This window comes from Cynoglossus semilaevis, chromosome 12 (assembly GCF_000523025.1).
Source record: "Cynoglossus semilaevis isolate Cse_v1.0 chromosome 12, Cse_v1.0, whole genome shotgun sequence".
In the NCBI taxonomy this organism is placed as follows: Eukaryota; Metazoa; Chordata; class Actinopteri; order Pleuronectiformes; family Cynoglossidae; genus Cynoglossus; species Cynoglossus semilaevis.
In genome coordinates this window covers 8,598,423-8,616,921 of record NC_024318.1, presented here as the reverse complement: position 1 = coordinate 8,616,921, position 18,499 = coordinate 8,598,423, and the positions used below count along the sequence as shown (strand labels likewise).

General features: G+C 39.7%; 2 protein-coding genes across 3 annotated transcripts in view; one reads left to right on the top strand and one right to left on the bottom strand.

Moving 5' to 3' along the window:
- Positions 1–27: 27 nt before the first annotated feature.
- Positions 28–8,116, top strand: alox5a (arachidonate 5-lipoxygenase a). The gene is made up of 14 exons (XM_008321903.3): positions 28–2,464; positions 3,390–3,588; positions 3,697–3,778; positions 3,853–3,975; positions 4,503–4,609; positions 4,869–5,041; positions 5,209–5,355; positions 5,439–5,642; positions 5,739–5,825; positions 6,206–6,384; positions 6,553–6,674; positions 6,831–6,931; positions 7,292–7,462; positions 7,537–8,116. Exons 1-14 carry the CDS (start codon positions 2,315–2,317, stop codon positions 7,714–7,716), a joined length of 2,025 nt encoding a protein of 674 aa, XP_008320125.1. The 5' UTR covers positions 28–2,314; the 3' UTR covers positions 7,717–8,116.
- Positions 8,117–10,074: 1,958 nt separating this feature from the next.
- marchf8 (membrane-associated ring finger (C3HC4) 8) overlaps positions 10,075–18,499 on the bottom strand; it is a 67,800-nt gene continuing 59,375 nt past the window's right edge. For both annotated transcript variants that reach the window (XM_025061125.1, XM_008321899.3), the window contains 3 exons: positions 16,762–16,942; positions 15,728–15,863; positions 10,075–13,062 (listed from right to left, as the gene is read on the bottom strand). In XM_025061125.1, coding sequence (XP_024916893.1) covers positions 12,758–13,062; positions 15,728–15,863; positions 16,762–16,942 — 622 coding nt within the window. In that variant the 3' untranslated portion in view covers positions 10,075–12,757. The remainder of the gene's footprint in view (positions 13,063–15,727; positions 15,864–16,761; positions 16,943–18,499) is intronic.

Sequence of the window (18,499 nt, the reverse complement as noted above, 5' to 3'; positions counted from 1 at the left end):
TTATTTTATAATCACTTGTTGCTTAATTTCTCTGTTGGTGTTTGTCATGTAGACAAATCCTTAGGGTTATTTTTTTAAACGCCACGGCTTCAGTTGCGTTCTCTGCCAATCAAAAAGTTCCCACTTGTGTGTTGAGTGTGTTGCTTTGACAATAGTTAATGGTACTCATTCATGCTCAGCTATGATTGGGTAAAGTGTGACGAGAGTTTGACCAGACCAGCAGGAACACACGAGTGTGAAGGATCTCAGGAGAAAAAGTTCACTGTAGCATTTTTTTTCTTTCTGTATTTATTGATTTAGCGACCGGTTGCCACTGGGTGGCAGCGTTGGATTCAAATGGAAACGTTAACCGTTAGAGCTGAAGCCATCAGTCAATCGCTTCTCAACAAACGTCATGTCAGATTAGAATGTTAAGGATTTATTTTTGTATTTTAAAACAAAAACAGCACGTTGATTTCAGGCATTTTCTGTTTGTATATGATGAAATACCTTAATAATAACATGAACATAACATAATAATAACTTAATAACAAGTGTTTTAAATTCCACATTGACTTGTCAGTGTCTGCAGACTTAATAATCCTTCAGGTTTCTGCACATGCTTTAAAATCTGCTTATAGACAGACATAGCATGGCATTGAACAGTACAAATGTACTCCCTCATCGTCCACCGCAGACTTCCTCTACGCTTTTGTTTATGGCAGTACTGATGCAGTAAACATATGTGGAAGTGCATAAGAAGACCTGTAAAAACATTTATGCAATGTGTGACATGTGACATTTGATTATAAAAAAGTCACTTTTGGGATGCATGTAAATCAACCATTTTTTATGCTGCTTGGTTTAGTTCGTTTTAGGTTTTAACGGTGTCTCTGCCTCCTTTGAGAGTAATCACCTGCTGGGAAAGACCCAGAAATGCCACTCACTTGCAGAATCAATTTAAAAAAAAGAGAGAGAGTAAAATTCAACCATGGGAAGCATCCCTGCAGATTAGCACAGAATAGAATTACAACATAGATTATTTTTCTATGATTCTTTAAATATTTCATGGAAAATCCCTGCATCTTCAACATGAACTAAAACTCAATCGGTGTATCTTTACTTGATGCTTTAAATATTTTGTTTTGTAACTTAGGGAAAAGTTCAGTGACTCAGATGAGTGTTATTTTGTGAGTCATGTGAGGTTCTACACCTTCAGGAAGAGCTGAGAATGTGCTGTAGAAGAGGTGGAGGAACCAATTACATCCCACTGGTGTCACAGTGATGACAGGCGTTCAAGACACTGAGGCTTATGCGATCATAACGCAAAATAATAAAACAAAAATAAAGAAAAATGTAGATACAACTTTTCTTTGCACTGAAGTAAATTTAGCCTTGATGTATATAAAATTACCTTTTTTTCTCCAAATTGCAATATTTTGCTGTACATGACATTGTTTATGTTCATCCGTCTTCCTAGAAATTTATCTCTGCTGTACACTGTGACAGTTATTTGCATTTGTGTGATTTCTATCTCCTGGTTTGTCGTCTTGATCTTAAATCAACTGTTTTTATACCATGTATTTATTGTCTTCTGCCTGTTTCTTGTTCTTGGTGTGAAGGAAAACGATTATTTCATACAAAGACTTTTTGCCTGCTGTATTATTATTTTTTTCAGAAGCAGAAATACAATAAACCCTTCACCTTCATGATTATTAACTGTGGCGTGTGTGTGTGTGTGTGTGTCTATGTTAATCAGTACTTCAGAAGTGTAGCTACTGCTGAGAGCAAAATTATTATTTTTTTTTAGTGAAATACTATTGACACTAACTATAGTTTGTAGCTACTCGATGTCTGGGAAACATTTGCATTTGTTTCACTAAAAGTTGAAACCACATGGTCTGATGTCTGCTTTCACACACACACACAGATTTGACTGGTAAATATCGCATCTAAAAACGGACGGCCGCACGTACATAAATGTACTTTATTACCCACGAGTCCATGTTGACTTCACTGTTATGTTTGCATTAAAGGAGTTTCATTTACCTCTAACAAATGACTTGTTTTATGACTTATTTCCAGACGAGCAGGTAAATGTGACACCTTTCACATTTTTAGACTAGAAGCCACCACTACATTACAACACATTTGTTGTGTATTGTATTGGGTCATGATGAAGGAGTGGGTCTGACTCCTGCACCTCCCTCTTCAGTCTGTTTTTTTGGTAGCCCTCAGAGGAAAAGGAAAAACCCCAGCTGAGCTGAAACCTGAACGCCAACATTTGATGGTTGGCAGTTGAGTAGCTTCTCTACAGATTTCTCCGTTCTCCACCATGCCTGTTTACAGAGTGACTATTGCTACAGGGAGCCAGTGGTTTGCAGGTACAGACGACTATATCTACATTACCCTGGTGGGATCGGAGCACTGCAGTGAGAGGAAGCTGCTGGATAAACCTCTGTACAACGACTTTGAGAGAGGGGCGGTGAGTGAAGTGGAACAACTGCCATTATATTCACTGATCTATATTTTGTATATAGAGATAGTATCTATAGTATATTCTGAGGAGCGAATATCTGCAGCTTATTTCTTAGACTTTCCATCATATGTACATATATTTTTATATATATTTTTTTATACATATTTTTTATATACATATATTTTTTCTACTGCAGCTTATTTCTTAGACTTTCCATCATCTTCAGCTTAAAAAAAAAGTATTTCTTTACATGGTTTACATGGACTCAAAATGGGTATATGTTTTCTAAAAATGTTAAAAAGTTTTTTGTAGCTAATAAAAAAAATCACTTGATCACTTGACTTAGAAACAAAGTCATATGTATTTCCAAACAAATATCTCACTGTAAGTGGAAAACATAATGTATATTTTAAAATATATATATTTATAATTTCTGGAGAATAAAATCGACCCAGGAAATATGTCCTGCCTGAAGCCAATTGATGTTTTCACCCCTCCCTCTGAGTCATGTTAATACACAAACAATGTTTGTCAATACTCTGCTCAACTGAGCATTATTAAAGAAATCTCTGGTGACATTTGGTTAATCATAGTTTTATAAGAATAATCACGATCAACCAAGATGACATTTTTATGTATAACAAATATATTTTAAAAAATGGATTTTTAAAAAAATCTTGAATTTTACTATTTTAATAATATAGATACATACATATATATGTAGATACATATGTACATATATTTTTTTCTACTTTTTTAATTTGATCACATCATTACATTATTTTAATTTTTTTTCTAAAATCACTTATTTTTTTAAATATTTATTTATTTATTTAAATTTTATTATTTATAATTTAAAAATAATTTAATAAAAATTAAAAAAAGAATACATCCCATCTGCTCCCTTAAACACCCTGACGCTGACCTGCAGGTGGACACCTATGATGTGAAAGCTGATGAAGACCTGGGTGAGATTGTGCTGTTGAAGATTGAGAAGAAAAAGTACTGGGTATACGACGACTGGTACTGCAGGTACATCACTATCAAGACCCCATCTGGAGACTACCAGGAGTTCCCCTGTTTCCGCTGGCTGGTGGATGACAAAGAGGTGGTGCTGTGCGATGGACGAGGTTTCTACTTATTTTCCTCACCAGCCTTTTATTTTCTTCCTTTATACTACAACTACAATCAGTTCCTGAAATCACACATCTTTGTTTGGTTTGATGTGCACTTCACAGCACGTCTACCTCAGGATGACAAGACCAGCATCATGAAACAGCACAGACACAAAGAGCTGGAGCTGAGGAAGAAGAACTACAGGTGGGCTGAAGCCACACTACCACTACTGTTACTACAAATAATAATATGAATAATAATTATCCTGCCTCTCATAGGTGGAGGGAGTGGCAGCCAGGCTTCCCCATGAGCATCGATGCTAACAGACACAAGGATTTACCCAGAGACATCCAGTTTGACACTGAGAAAGGAGTGGATTTTGTATTGAACTATGCTAAAGCGTAAGTGTTGCCTCTAACAGGATGTTGCTGTGAAGTTAAGACAATACAAGACACGGCACGGTAACAACAGTGCTAAAATAAAAAAACAACACTACGAGAGTCAGGGGGGAAAGCTAAGGCGTGGTCATTTGCATTGACCTTCTATAAAGAGTTCAAAGTTCAAATCAATTCTCCACGAATCACTGTATTTTAAACAAATACAGTTTTAAACATTACCAAATCAATTCTCCACGAATCACTGTATATTAATAAATACAGTTTTAAACATTTAAACATTATTGAATATTTGTAAATGTTTATTTACTCTATGATGTGTGAACACACGTTAAATTTCTCTGGGCTGAACTGAGTGAAAGCCATTTTCTCTTCATACTTCCTATTCCACCCTGCAGTGTTACCTCGGGTTTCATTTTGTGCGTCACAGAAACTGCCAAATCAGCTTTTTTATTCTAACTTCCCTCCAGTGGTTCAGCAATGTTTATGATATTGATAAATTTAATGATGATTCCTGAAATTCTCATTTCCAGAATAGAGAATTTGTGCATGAACCAGTTTATGCACAAATTCCAGAGCTCGTGGTCTGACTTTTCCGACTTTGAGAAGATCTTTGTGAGAATCAAAAACACAATTTCAGGTCAGATTCTTTTTTTAATTATTTCATGTCATATTAGACTACGAGGGTAAGTCAAAAACAATTCACAGACAGATAAAAAAAATGTACCATCTGTCTTGGAGCCTTTTGACTCACCCTTGTATATTGTATTTGAATTACACATATTTTATTGTATCTAATTGTATTGTATTGTATCAAAACATATCTTATTGTATGGTATTGTATGCTATCGTTGTGTATCGTAACGTATCCCACTGCCTGGAACTGTATTATTATCCAGAGTATGTGATGAAACACTGGAAGGAGGACTTCATGTTTGGATACCAGTTTCTGAACGGCTGTAACCCTGTGGTCATCAAAAAGTGCACCAAGCTTCCTGACAAGTTCCCTGTCACTGATGCGATGGTTGCTGTCAGTCTGGAGAGAGAGTTGACCCTGGAGCAGGAGATAGAGGTCAACGTGTCCACATGTTTCTCCTCTGTGTGTCAACCATATTTACGGTGTTGATGTTGTTGTTGTTGTATCTGCTCTCTGTTTCTCCTCTGTGTGTCAACCATATTGACGGTGTTGATGTTGTTGTATCTACTCTTCTCATGTATGAAGTTCTGTTGTGGTTCCAGGCTGGTAATGTCTACATCGCGGACTATGAGGTGTTGGACGGCGTCTCTGCCAACAGTACCGACCCCAACACGACGCAGTACATAGCAGCACCAATATGTCTGCTCTACAAGAACGCCCTGAACAAGATCATGCCCATCGCCATCCAGGTCCAGTGGTGACTGTGAAAACTTTAACTCTCACTTCATGTCTGCAGCATGCTCTCAACTTCAGACATCGTCTTTGTCCCCAGCTTGGACAAACTCCTGGTGAGGACACGCCCATCTTCCTGCCCACCGACTGTCAGTACGACTGGCTGCTGGCTAAGATCTGGGTTCGTTCGGCTGACTTCCATTACCACCAGACTATCACACACCTGCTGAGGACGCACCTGATGATGGAGGTGTTCGCCATCGCCATCAACAGGCAGCTGCCGGCGGTTCACCCAGCGTACAAGGTGCCCAACACAACAGGAAACACACTCTGACACAAACCACTGAAATGATGTGTTTACTGGAGTGTTTGACCGAGCGGCTCATGTTCTTTCTTCCAGCTGCTCCTCCCACACGTTCGCTTCACTATGGCCATCAACACCAAGGCCAGAGAGCAGCTCATCAACGAGCGGGGCATCTTTGACAAGGTGAGTGAGGCCGGAGGTGAACTGTTACTGCTGCAGTTACAGAAGACTGGAGGAAGGAACAGAGGGAAGAATGTGGCTGCAAAACTGATGAAAAGAGCAACAAATATACTTCATATTTATGCTTTATACTATTATTATACTAATAATCTAAATAAATGCATCTTTGACCGGTCACATCTAGGTATGTTTTCCATTATAAGCTGCAGCTTTATTTCAGTGTAGTCTAAATGGTCTTCTTTAGTTTTTTCTCTTAAAGAAAAATCATCAAATCATCATTTTTCCACTGTGCATAAAAATGTCTCCCATCTTCCTGTTAGTTCAAAACGCTGTTAACTATTAACTTCTTATGACGGCAGTGTTTTCTTTCCGCCTTGTTCAAGGCCAATGCCACAGGGGGAGGAGGTCATGTTCAGCTGGTGCAGAAGTCCATGAGGTCTCTGACCTTCAGGTCCCTGTGCTTCCCTGATGCCATTAAGGCCCGGGGCTTGGAGAACAGGGAGGAGCTGCCCACCTTCTTCTACAGAGACGATGGCTGCAGCGTGTGGGAGGCCATCAAAGAGTGAGGGACTCTTGTTATAGGCTGTGGCCAGAGCTGCAGTGAACGACATGTGTGTTTGAAACAGTGAGAGCTGCAGTGAACGACATGTGTGTTTCACACAGTGTCTACATCTGTGTGTGTGAGAGAACTATTTTAATTCTCTGCTGTCTCGTCTTCCCTCTGGTTCAGGTTCGTGACTGATGTGGTGCAGATTTATTACAGCAGTGACGACACGGTGCAGGAAGACGAGGAGATCCAGGCCTTCGTCAAAGATGTGTGCAGCTTTGGAATGCAGGACTTGGATAACTCTGGTGAGTCCACATACAAAGTCAACTAGGAACTACAAGTGAAATGTGTCATTGTGGCATCTAGAGCAATGGTCCCCAACCCCTGGGCCGCGGACCAGTCTTTACTCCACTCACTCCTCAACTTTGTCCACCTGAACTCTCTCCCTAATCCATGCACAGATTTCCCCAAATTGTTGAAATCACGTGAGGAGCTGATCGAGTACCTGACCATCATTATCTTCACCGCTTCAGCACAACACGCATCGATCAACTTTGGGCAGGTGAGAGACCAGGGAGAGGTCCCCGTCAGAACGTTTGAAGTACAAAACAAAGTGCAAAAATAACAAATAAATAAATAAATAAATGTGGTCTCAGTTTATCTGCAAAAGATGCAGGGCAGCAGATACGAAGCTGCAGGATTAGCTTAGCATTGGGAGAGGCTGAAAAGTAGGAAAATGTGACGCAACACATGACCACAAGCCGAACCTACACTAGGTAACCACTAGGGGGCTTCTAGACTTGAGGTTTGCTGAGATGTTATGACTTCTCCCTGACAGGAACTTCATGGTGGAGGAGAGTATTAACTCAGTACCTGTACAATACTTCAGTGACTGTAGCTGCTGTGTGTACTTTGTGTGTAGTACGACTGGTATTCTTGGATCCCCAACGCCCCATCTACAATGCGGATGCCCCCACCCAACAAGAAGGGCATGGCAGATGTGAACTTTATCGTCAAGAGTCTTCCCGATCGTGGACGTTCCAGCTGGCACCTGGGTGCTGTGTGGGCCCTGAGCCAGTACCAGGAAAATGAGGTATATTTATGCCAAACAAAGAAAGTACCATGATCTAAGAACCAGAGAGTTCACCCTCCCCCCCCCCTCTGCAGTTGTATTTGGGCATGTATCCTGATGAGCACTTCATTGAGAAACCAGTGAAGATGGCAATGCAGAAGTTCAGAAAACATCTGGCAGAGATCACCAGCGCCATCAAGAGGAGGAACGAGGGGAAGAAGCTGCCGTACTACAACATGTGCCCCGACAGGATACCCAACAGTGTCGCTACATGAGGCATAAATCTGAGCTGATCTTCACACGTCACTGGAGTCTTTTTAATGTTTTAAAACAAAATACTTTTTATTTTTATTTCAGAGTTTATAAAAATATTGCGGTTTTTAGCTTCTGCAGTATAAATCTCTCTTCATACTTTTCACTCATACTGCTGTTTAGATGTTGTTGGGGTTTTTTTTGTATATTTTCTATCCTGCTTCTAAATTTAAATTGTCAAAAATATTTGTTTACTTTATAATATTACAGAAATGTGTTTTATGTGCATACAGAGCAGATCAACTATTTTAGTTATTTAGACCAAAGGAGAAAACTTTTGATTTTACTGAACATAATAATACTACATAGATACTAGTAGGTTGTAGTTCTTTCCATTGTCGCCGTATTAAAAAAGAACCGGCTGCTCACCTGTCCATTGTAGCCTTTGTCTGATTGTCCTTTTCACAGAGGGCCGTCCTCTAGTCCACTGATGTCAGTCATTTCCTCAGTGGTCTGTAGTGTAGCGTAGCGTTAGCCTTGAGAGCAGAGAGTCTTGGATTTGAGTCCCAGAGGAACCACATATTCTTGATGCTGCCTCCTGTGTGGCAGGCAGTGAGTTGCAATCCAGATGTAATAGCGCCTCCTGTGGCAGCCTGGGTTGGTTGCAAAGACTGACTGTAAATTTCCCCATTTTTTTTTTTTTTTTTGGCATTGGTCTTGATGTGACTATTGTCTGAAATTCCTCTTGGATCATTGGAACCATCACATTCATGTAGTTCCTTCATGCTGGCTATGCAGTTTTCTGACACCTTTAATTCAAGGCTTATTTTCTTGGTCTTCGTCTTTCTTTGGTCTACCTCAGAGGAGCAGGACTCAGGTGAACTGGATGAATAGCTTCCTCTTTGCAACACAAAGTATTTAGGGGCATTTCCTGGCACTGGCAGCAGCCTGTGCTGTGCGACACCGACTCCCTGAAGTAATCCAGAAAACATATGGCCGTGTCCATCACTGCAGTACAGCTCTTTCTACTGCACTTCTGCACACAGGCTTGAAGGTCACATGGACTGCAGCAGTTTCAGCTCTTTACCTTCTGCTCCTCGACTCGCTGAGAATTTCACACAAGAGTAAGAACTGTAACTGGTCATCGCCGTACATTCTTTCTTTTCACGCACTGAGCATTTTTATACTGGAAGATGAGTCTGTTGAAAAGTCTAAGGCAAAGTGAAGAGCCACAACAGACCATCAAACCTGTTATCACTTTAGCTGCTAATTAACAAACCTCCCAGATGGTACACGTTTGATCTGATTACTCTTAGTCTGGTCTCTGCTTCAACCTTTATCAAGAGGCTTTTATAAAAAAAACTAAATCTTTCTTTTCATTAAAAAAGTTAAACTTAAATTAAAAATAATTTTGTCAGAAATGTTGGGAATTTTTTAAAAAATGAAAAAAAAAAATAAACAAAATAAAAATAACCTTTTTTCCAGGTAGAAGGTTGAAGAAGAAAAACTCAAAAGTAGGTTATTTTGTGTATATTTACTTTTAAAAATTAAATTGATCATAAATTCTCTTCAAACCTGTTCCCACTTCACCTGCTAACCTTGATAAACCTCACAGGTGGCACTGATCTAACTCTTAGCTTTGCCTTTGTCTTAACTTTGTGTTTCCCAAACTTTTTTAGCCTTCCTGCTACATCGAGTCAAAACCTCACAGGTGGCACTGATCTAACTCTTAGCTTTGCCTTTGTCTTAACTTTGTGTTTCCCAAACTTTTTTAGCAGTGGCCGCCATTTTTGTAGGTAAGACTGACAACAAGCCTTCCTACTACATCGAGTCATTTAAAGCAATAGCTGCATTGAATTGTATTAAATAACTACAGTTAATTAAAATGGATATTATCATTATATGAATGAAGTTTTAACATTGTGGCACAAATAAAAACAATACTGAAAATTATATTAATTTGACATTCTGTGGCTCCCCCCTGCAATAACTTCACAACCCCAAAAGGGGCCCTGCCCCCCAATTTGGGAACCAGTGTTTTATAGTGTGTTTTATAACCAAGTGTCTAAATGAGCTAAACAAACAAAAAACATCTTCTAAATCGCTAACATGAATAGCAAAACTAAGAGTGTAGCTTGTTGTAATACACATTACTGTTATACTTGTATTGTAGTACCTAACTGGGGGAGGAGTCACCAATGTTTTAATCAGCAAAATATGTATTCACACACAATTCTTTTTTATTAACTTGAAAACACGTATTAACTACTAACTGACAAGAGCTAGCCTCTCCCAATGCTAAGCTAAGCTAATCCTGCAGATCGCTAAGCCCTCCATTTTTGTTTGATCTTTTTTTTGCACACTGAAAAACACACGGAGGCTCAAAAGCAACTTCATTTTATTTGGTTGTTCTTTTTAACTCTACATACTTTGTTCAAACATGGGAAATCCAACTGAAAACACCAACATTGTCTTTTAAAAACTGATTTTTACTTTTTACCAAAAAAATTATTTTTTACAGTTACTATTTCATTGTAAAATTCACAGACAAACTTGTGGAATGATGCCATAAGACGGTGGGGAACAGTCAAATGTGTTCATGTCCACTCAGTAGTAAACAAATTCAGTTTAATGCAAGTTATACAACTCCCAGACAGAACGAGACCTCAGAGAAAGACAGGAAACGATAGGAATGAAACGCTGAGCAGGAACCTTTCTAGAACCTGTTTCTAGGTGTCTCAGTCCAACGGTCGTTTGGGAGGTTGTAGAATAATAATAATAATAAAAACAAAACCACCTGACGACTCAGAGGTGTAGAAAAAAAACAAGAAAGGAATGAATGGAAGAAAAGCAGCTTTCAGATAGAAACTTTTCTGCTTGATAATTGCACAAAAATGGCCTCCAAGTTCACGGTAACTACGACAAAACTTGTCTCGGGAAAAGGAGCCAGCTCCTATGAACATGAAGTAACAAACCAGAAGCAAAACCTAGCGTCCACCTTCGTCCACTGTTTCACAAAGTTATCTTTTTCTTTTTTTTTTTCAATTTGTTATGCAAAAGTGGGCGTTCAACAAGCCATTTAAGAAGATTAAGTACATCAGGAGAGAGCAGAAGTAAACATTATACAAACCTAATATGAAAGATGAAAAGTAAATGGCTGCTGTCAATGCCAGGGAGGAAAATGTACATTAAGACTAATGAATATTTAATCTTGTTTTGTTGAAATTTCTCAAAATAGGAAAATACAAAAAAGAAAAACAAAAAAAAGAGAAAATAATTTCTTTACTAAACTCAGAAGACTTCCTGGACATTAAACACCAGCACAGAACCACAGAAGGGAATAACAAGAAAAGGGTAATTGCACTTTAACAAAAACAAAAAAAAGAATGGGTCTAATTGCACTGAGCCTCGTGGGGGCTTTGAACTTTCAGGGAAGCGTCTCATTACTGGGTCTTAATCCAACTTGACAGGCAACTGCTCCCTGGGCTCCTAATAAATCATTATTATATAAATTAAAGTTGTGTTCTACTCGGGGGTTTTCAGCCAACGTGGGGCAGATTCACAAGTGCACTGTGAAAATGTAAGAACGGTGCATTTATTGCTGCTGATGTTGATCATTGAGTGTCAGGTGTGGAAGTGGACCACGGACAGTTAAAGTCGGCGAAGAACAAGACTAACAATAATACACAAAAATAAAAGTGCTGCTAAAAAAGTTTACCATCCTTCAGAAATCTGCTGCACTCAGCCTCATTCTGACAGCACCTGCGAGCCCTAACCAGCAGATTGCACTGTGGCAATCTCACCACTGAGCAATAAGCATGACTGTGCGTCGGTGCCAGGTGACAAACACATTCGTTTATGGTTTTTTTTTTTCTTTTTTTTTTTCAAAGTAAAGTGTGTTTGTGAATTGTAAATACGCCCAGCTGGTTATAAAAGTGAAACCGCTCCAGGAACTGCACTCAAGCTGTGCTTCTGCTGAGAAATGTTAAGAAGAAGGTGCCGGAACAACCTGTTTCATAAGGCCAGATGTGAGGAAACACACATAGGAATCTTGTGATTAATCCTTTAATAGTCTGGAATTCTTCCTGATGTGAAAAAAAAAAGAATGTAACTAACTGTCATGTCTGACCTATTCTCAGAGCTAAAGTGAGCTGTTATGAAGGAAGTGATTCCTGACCTGCACAGAAAAGAAAATGAGCATTAACACTAATCATAGCTGTCAGGTTTCTGCCAGTGATTTGTTTTAAACTCCACAGGGATCAGTTAACAATTGACTTTTACCACTTTTCAACTCCATTCCTTTTGTGTCATCCATCACAGGCTTTATATACACGCATTGAAAGAAGATCACTTCAAATAAATCAGAAAAAAAAACCCAAAGATTTCCAGGTTTGTTTATGCTCCGTCTCCTCCACACGAGTCCATTCACGTTAGAGAGAAAAAAAAAGGAGCGAGACAAAGAGACTGGAAAACTGAAAGTGCTTTGATGCATGTCCTCATTAAGACCAACTTGACGTTGACAGACCACAGCGACAGAGACGGCAGTGGCTGGAATGTTCTAGAGACCTGGTGCGTGTGCAGCGCTACTTACCGATTCACGCCGTTTTCAACTCACGGCAGGTAAAAACAAACAAATGTTACAAACTCACAAACAAAAACACCACGCGTCAGATTAGGTGTAGACCTTCAGAGCTGTTCACAGTCTGTTTTTCTTTTCTTTCTTTCTCAGTCCTGCTCTTCCACAGGTACACAGACTGCTGTGAGTTCATGCTCTGCTCCAGGTCTCCTCAGACATTTACAGACTTCAGTGGAAACCGTCCAGTGCAGGAGAAGGGGAACGTGAAATTAAGGAGCAGACGGAAAAAAGGAGTCTCTTAGGATGAATTTTGAGTTAGAAGAAGACAGTCGAGATCTGTCTGATTCTGCAGGAGGAACTTTGACGACAGAAGACCGGACACCGGAGCTTGGACCACACTGGGTTCAGGGTCCGCTCCGACCTCAGTCACACTGAACCTGTTTGTGACGTGGTTCTCGTAGGACCAACGATGGCATTGGACTGAGCGGTCAGACGTGCAGCACCTCCATACCGTAGTCCTCTGTCTCTGTGTACTGAGAGGAGTTTGTGTCCGACTGAGTCGGGACTAGCGCCTCCTTGTTTTCCAGACTGGGCTCCAGGAGAGGCGGCTTCTCCAGTGCCAGCTTTTTACACGTCTCTGGTCGGTTCTGGACGTATATGACCCTGTTGTAAGCCTTCAGTCTCCTCCATAGATGTATGTAGACTTTGCACTGGACGTACATGAAAACCAGTCCGCCTGTAAATCCGATGGCCACCACCACCAGCTTGGTCCAGAACGGCCACTCTAGGATTCCTGAGAAACAGAGAGCAAACACACAGGGAATGTGCACGTAGTTAAACACTGACCAGACTGTACATACAAAAAAAGATGATAAGAAAAGTCAAGAGTGGAGATGTCAAAAATGATTTTTTTCTGTTTTTGCTCCTGATCCGGATTGGTCCATCTACTAAACTGAGAAGTTAGGATTTAACCTGTCTTTGTGATAAGACTTTGTGATTAATCTGAGCTACACCTTAGTTAAACTGCTACAGGCCTAGACCGCTATGAAGGGAACAACCTCTTTCTACTTCCTAAATACACAATCCTATGAATGAAAACGCAGACAAAAACTAAAACAGGTCCAACAGTGTGAGACTAATCTAAAAGTCATCTCATTCGTGATCTTTTGCTGAAATGACAAGACGATTTGTCCTTCCTTCATTTTAATATTTTGTAAACATTGGACGTGGTTTTGCAACAACTGTTCTAGAACGTCCAGGATCAGGAAAAACATCGACATCTCCACGAAACACAAACAGACTTTGACCAACCCTGAGGTCAGACTCAGGACATCCCAGACGCTACATAAGCATAACACAAAAGACTGAAATAAAATCACATTAATACAGTTTCACACACAAACTGAAACTGAACATAAACACATTGCACAGGTTCAAATCACATTTGTGTGATTCGTGCAGGGGAGGGAGGAGAAGTAGTGTGGTTTATTTATAAGAATTTGTGTCAAAGATCTGACTTTCAAGATTAAACTACGTATTTATACCGACTATAAGTTGCACTTTTTGCAACTTATACTCAGGTGTAAGTTAAATATTAAAATATATAATTTCACGTTTGTTACTTTCACATTGACAGCCACAAGAGGGCACTGTAGGCTTTTGTACCAGTATCTGCTACTCCCGTACCACTAAATATTTACATGTTCGTTGTTTTCATACTGACAGCCGCTAGAGGGCACTCTAGTTGGCTAGTGCGAGTTATACTCTGGAGCGAATTTAATTATCCACCATAATTATGCGACTGTTAAAACTGTAGAAAATTTTATATAAATGTGTTAACAGCAAGAATTACAAACTACAATATTAGAGTTTCTCTTTCATCTGTACTGGTATATGATACTGTGCCCAGTAGAGGGCAATGAACAGCTATTAAGTTGGAAACACTCAGTGAATCTTTTAACTGCAGACAACTGCCCCATGGCTGACTTACCGCTAGGAAAGAAAAAAAAAAATCATTTTTCTGAGAAGAGCTGTCGACTGAAGCGTTGCACCTGTTTCCTCTAATGAAATGAAAAAGTCAAGACATTTAATGATAACCCTCAGCCCCAGCTGTCTGTCTGCGTTTGTTAGGTTGTCACACTCGGCGCAGCAGTGTGAATATAACTGTCTGTTTAAAGGTGACGGAGAGGGGTTTTTTATATTATATTTTTATAAAACCATAAATCAAGGTGTAAAAGCAAAAAGGAAGAGTGAACAGCACAGCTGACAGAGGGAGAACACAATACTGAAGGTGAGAAGGTCAAAGTGGAAATTTTACCTGGGATTCTTCCGGCTGCATTAGTGAAAAGAGTGTAGGTGTCATATATCACCAAGAACACACACATCATCAAGGCTCGACATTTACACCACAAGTCATTCATCACATTGGTACAGTTGTCACTTCATCATGCAAACATCACCATCAAATAGATTTCATCAAGTCAGACGTGGCTGGTGGTTATATTTATTTAAAGTTTAAATTAATATTAATGTTGATTTATGAAATTTGGTGGAGAAATCACATGAGATTTTCTAGCATCACTGTGGTTGTTTAATTAAATTAAATTAAATTAAATTTTGAAGGTGCACCTCCCTTGGGAATGACTGCAGTACTACAAAAACGGTAGTATAATGACTATTAAAGTTAGGAATTTGAACCCTTTGACCCCGCTAACTGCTTACACAGACTTGTTCATGAAAAACAAGAGTTTACAAAAATGGTAGCCGCTGTAGATGCTAATGTAACGGGAGATATTTTGTTGAAATAAACTCATATAGTTTCTAGATGTTTCTCTTAGAACTAAAACAACTGCACAGTTAATATAAAAATAACTGAATTAATGTAAAATAATTCAGTGTAGCCACAAGTCAACCAAAAATATTTTATATTTTAATGGTAATACAGCAAACTGACCCTCAACTGTTTCTTAGAATGTAATAGATATAAAAAAAGAACTTCCTGCAGGACTGTGAGGCCTTAACACTCAGTCATTAGAATCCATTTCTTACTCTCTGTATGCTCTCCTCTAACACTGAGACTACAGACTACTAGCGTTTAAAAGCCTTAGGGCTACTCAGAACTTCTCAGACTTTTCCTTTAATTCACATCTACAACTGGATCGGAGTACGATGTTGAACCGAGAACTAAGTTCCTCCTCTTTACCTCCTGCCACCTGAACTGATGAAATGATCTCTAAAGTAAAGGAAATGTGGATTACAATGTGAACATCACTGGCTTTCATCAAATATGTCACATGACTCACAATCGGTGCTTCAAACACCACAGTTTTACCACAGTTATATCATTATGCTGATTTGTCCATGAATGCCGTACAATTAAGGCTTTGAAATGGTAAACACCTCTAATAACACACATTAGGTGAGAGTGTGTGTGTGTGTGTGTGTGTGTTTGTTCTGACCTTGTCTGATCTCGTCTGCTGTTCTGTCAATGAGAACGTACAGTGACCACACCACGCAGGTGATGGCGATGACATGGAAGGTGACCGAGCACATGATCTTCCGTCTCTCGCTGGCCGTCATCTGTAGTTTCTCCCACTGTTGGCGACAGGACGAGGAGATGAGACCAAAAAGACTGAATATTCAACGCTGCTTTGACGATAAGTTGTTTTTTAGTTGAGGTAAACAGCGAAAAAAAAAGACAAATATAGTACATACCATATATATGTATATATGAATATATGCATATATACAGTATATATGCACATATATATGTGATTATATATGTGAATATATGTGATTATATAATATATATATACATTTATAAGAACAACAGATGGACAGACATTACAGCAGTGTTTCCCAACCGTTTCTAAAAATTCATATTTCAGTTGATTTTGAGTGTTAATGTTCAGTCTTTTACTGTTAGTATTTGTCTAAACCAAGTAAACTAGTCTTACAGCATTCACAGATTTTCTTATTTATATTTTGCTCGTTTCTAATCAGACTGTTATCCCACATCCACGAGGTTCACGCTCTGAAGTTACGTGTCCTACCCGGCGCCGTTTGCTGCAGAACCCTAAAACCTTGAGACTCATTTCCATTCAAATTCTCCCAGTAATGAAAAGTGAAAACACAAGAAGCAGCTGTGAAGCTGAATTCAACACGTCCTGGCCTGTTCTCAAGTTTCTGTGCCGCTTCAGACGAGAACCTCCAGTTCCATCACCTGTGGGATTCAGAGACTGTTAGCAGACGAGCTGTGTTTAAGGGCTTTTGTGCAGGTAATGAAGAGTGGAACAATATTAATTAAGAGTGTTTTTCTATCTCCACATCACAGCCAGCTAGATGAGGCTCTTCATTACTGTGTGCAGCCGCTAAACCGTCTGGAATGAATCACAACAAGGTGGGACTCATTCGTACCAGTCCAATCTGGTTGGTGTTCTGTGCAGAAAAGCAGGGAGAATTTCAGAGCTGACGACTTCATCTCAGGCCTTACCTTACGCAGTGGTTTGAGCTTGGTCTCCATGATGAATTCATATTTACAGAGCTCACAGCAGCGAGTGTCGGAGCTCTTGATCCACTGCTGTAGACAGGCCTGGTGGACGAAGCGCAGGCTCCCCGTGCAGTGGCACGGCGTGATCAGGGGACTCTCATCGTCGCCTTCGCAGTGACAAATCCTGCAGGGAGAAATGAAAATTAATTTAAAAAAATAACAGTAAGAACTATAAAGGGACACGAGGAATGCAGTTTTACTTGACGTTGATAATAATACAGACCGATCTCATTCAAAGCAGCGTCTGTGAATCAAATGTCACATTTTCTGGACATTATCTGCTGTGTTTCCTCGCGGTGTCACAGCACAAAATTGAACAAGAGGTTTTGCTGCTGCTGCTGCTGTTCTCACCACAGCAGCATCAGCATCAGCATCAGCGAGGTCTGTGTTCCAGCGGTGAATAAATTGATGTAAATTGCCTGTTAAAGTGATTGTCACAAACAGTGGCTGCAGAGACAGCGTCACAGACGGAGGCGTGTAAATAATCACTGGTTTAAAAAAAAACAATCAGAAAAAACAAACAACCTGTGTTTCAAACAAACTCTTAGATCAGGTGAAGTGTTTTACTGAATATAAACACATATATATATAATAATAATAAATATAATAAATAAATATTATAAATATAATAAAGACATTATTCGTAAACTCCCGGGACACATGATGTGAGACGACCGAAAAAAATGGACACATGATGTGAGACGACCCAAAAAAATCGACCCACCTGAGGGTTGCGACCCAGTCTTTGAGAAACAATGTGCTAAAGCACTGAAATGGTTGGAAATGTAGTATTAACAAGATGCATCATTTACCCAAAGGCCTTTGTCAGAAACCCTTGTTTCTTTCTTTCTTGTTTTTTCTTCTTCACTGACTCAGAACCATCTTTTGAAATTCTCAGCGTCTAAAAATCTCACACTTAAATAATTGAAATTAAAGGTACATAGAATTTGCTGGAGTTTTTCTTTTTTCAATTCTAGACTTTTGCAGCTTTCCCTTACCTTAAAAATGAAAAATACTGAACCGTTAGTCACCCACACGCAGCCTGTTCACTGACACTGTGTGAGTGTGAGTGTTAGCTTGTTAGTGTGTGTGTGTAACTTTGTACAAAGCTAACAATAAGTCACTCAGTGTCTGCCAACAGCAGCAGGAGGAACAACATGGGATCAGAGCGAGAAATCTTTAAACCTTAGATAAATATCAGACGAACAAACGCTCGCTCAGAGGAGGACGGAACCCGAGAAGAAGTCAATGTCAAGACATTGACCTGCCTCGGGTCAATGTGGAGTAAATGAGCAATAAGTCTGGTGACGAGCAGTCGCCTGTTTCAGCACAGCACATCTTTATCTGAAGGTCAAGCTAACGTCCCTCGGTGATTTCAGAGTGAAAGAAGAAAAAAGAAAGGAAAAGCTTCAAAATAAATAACCCTCCTCGTCCTGATGTGGTGGTGGACACACGGCTGGACACACGGCTGGACACGTGCACGTCTACACTCACATGTCAGGTCAGCGAGTGATCCAAGCAGACATCGTCTACATCCAGACTTACTTCAGGATGTTATGAGATTAGGAGAGAGTAGATGACGGAGGAGTTAAGGAGGATGGTTTATTTACACGTTCCTCACACAGGGAACAGGAATGGGGGGGGGGGGGGGTGGGGGGGATACGAGGGGGGGGGGTTATCA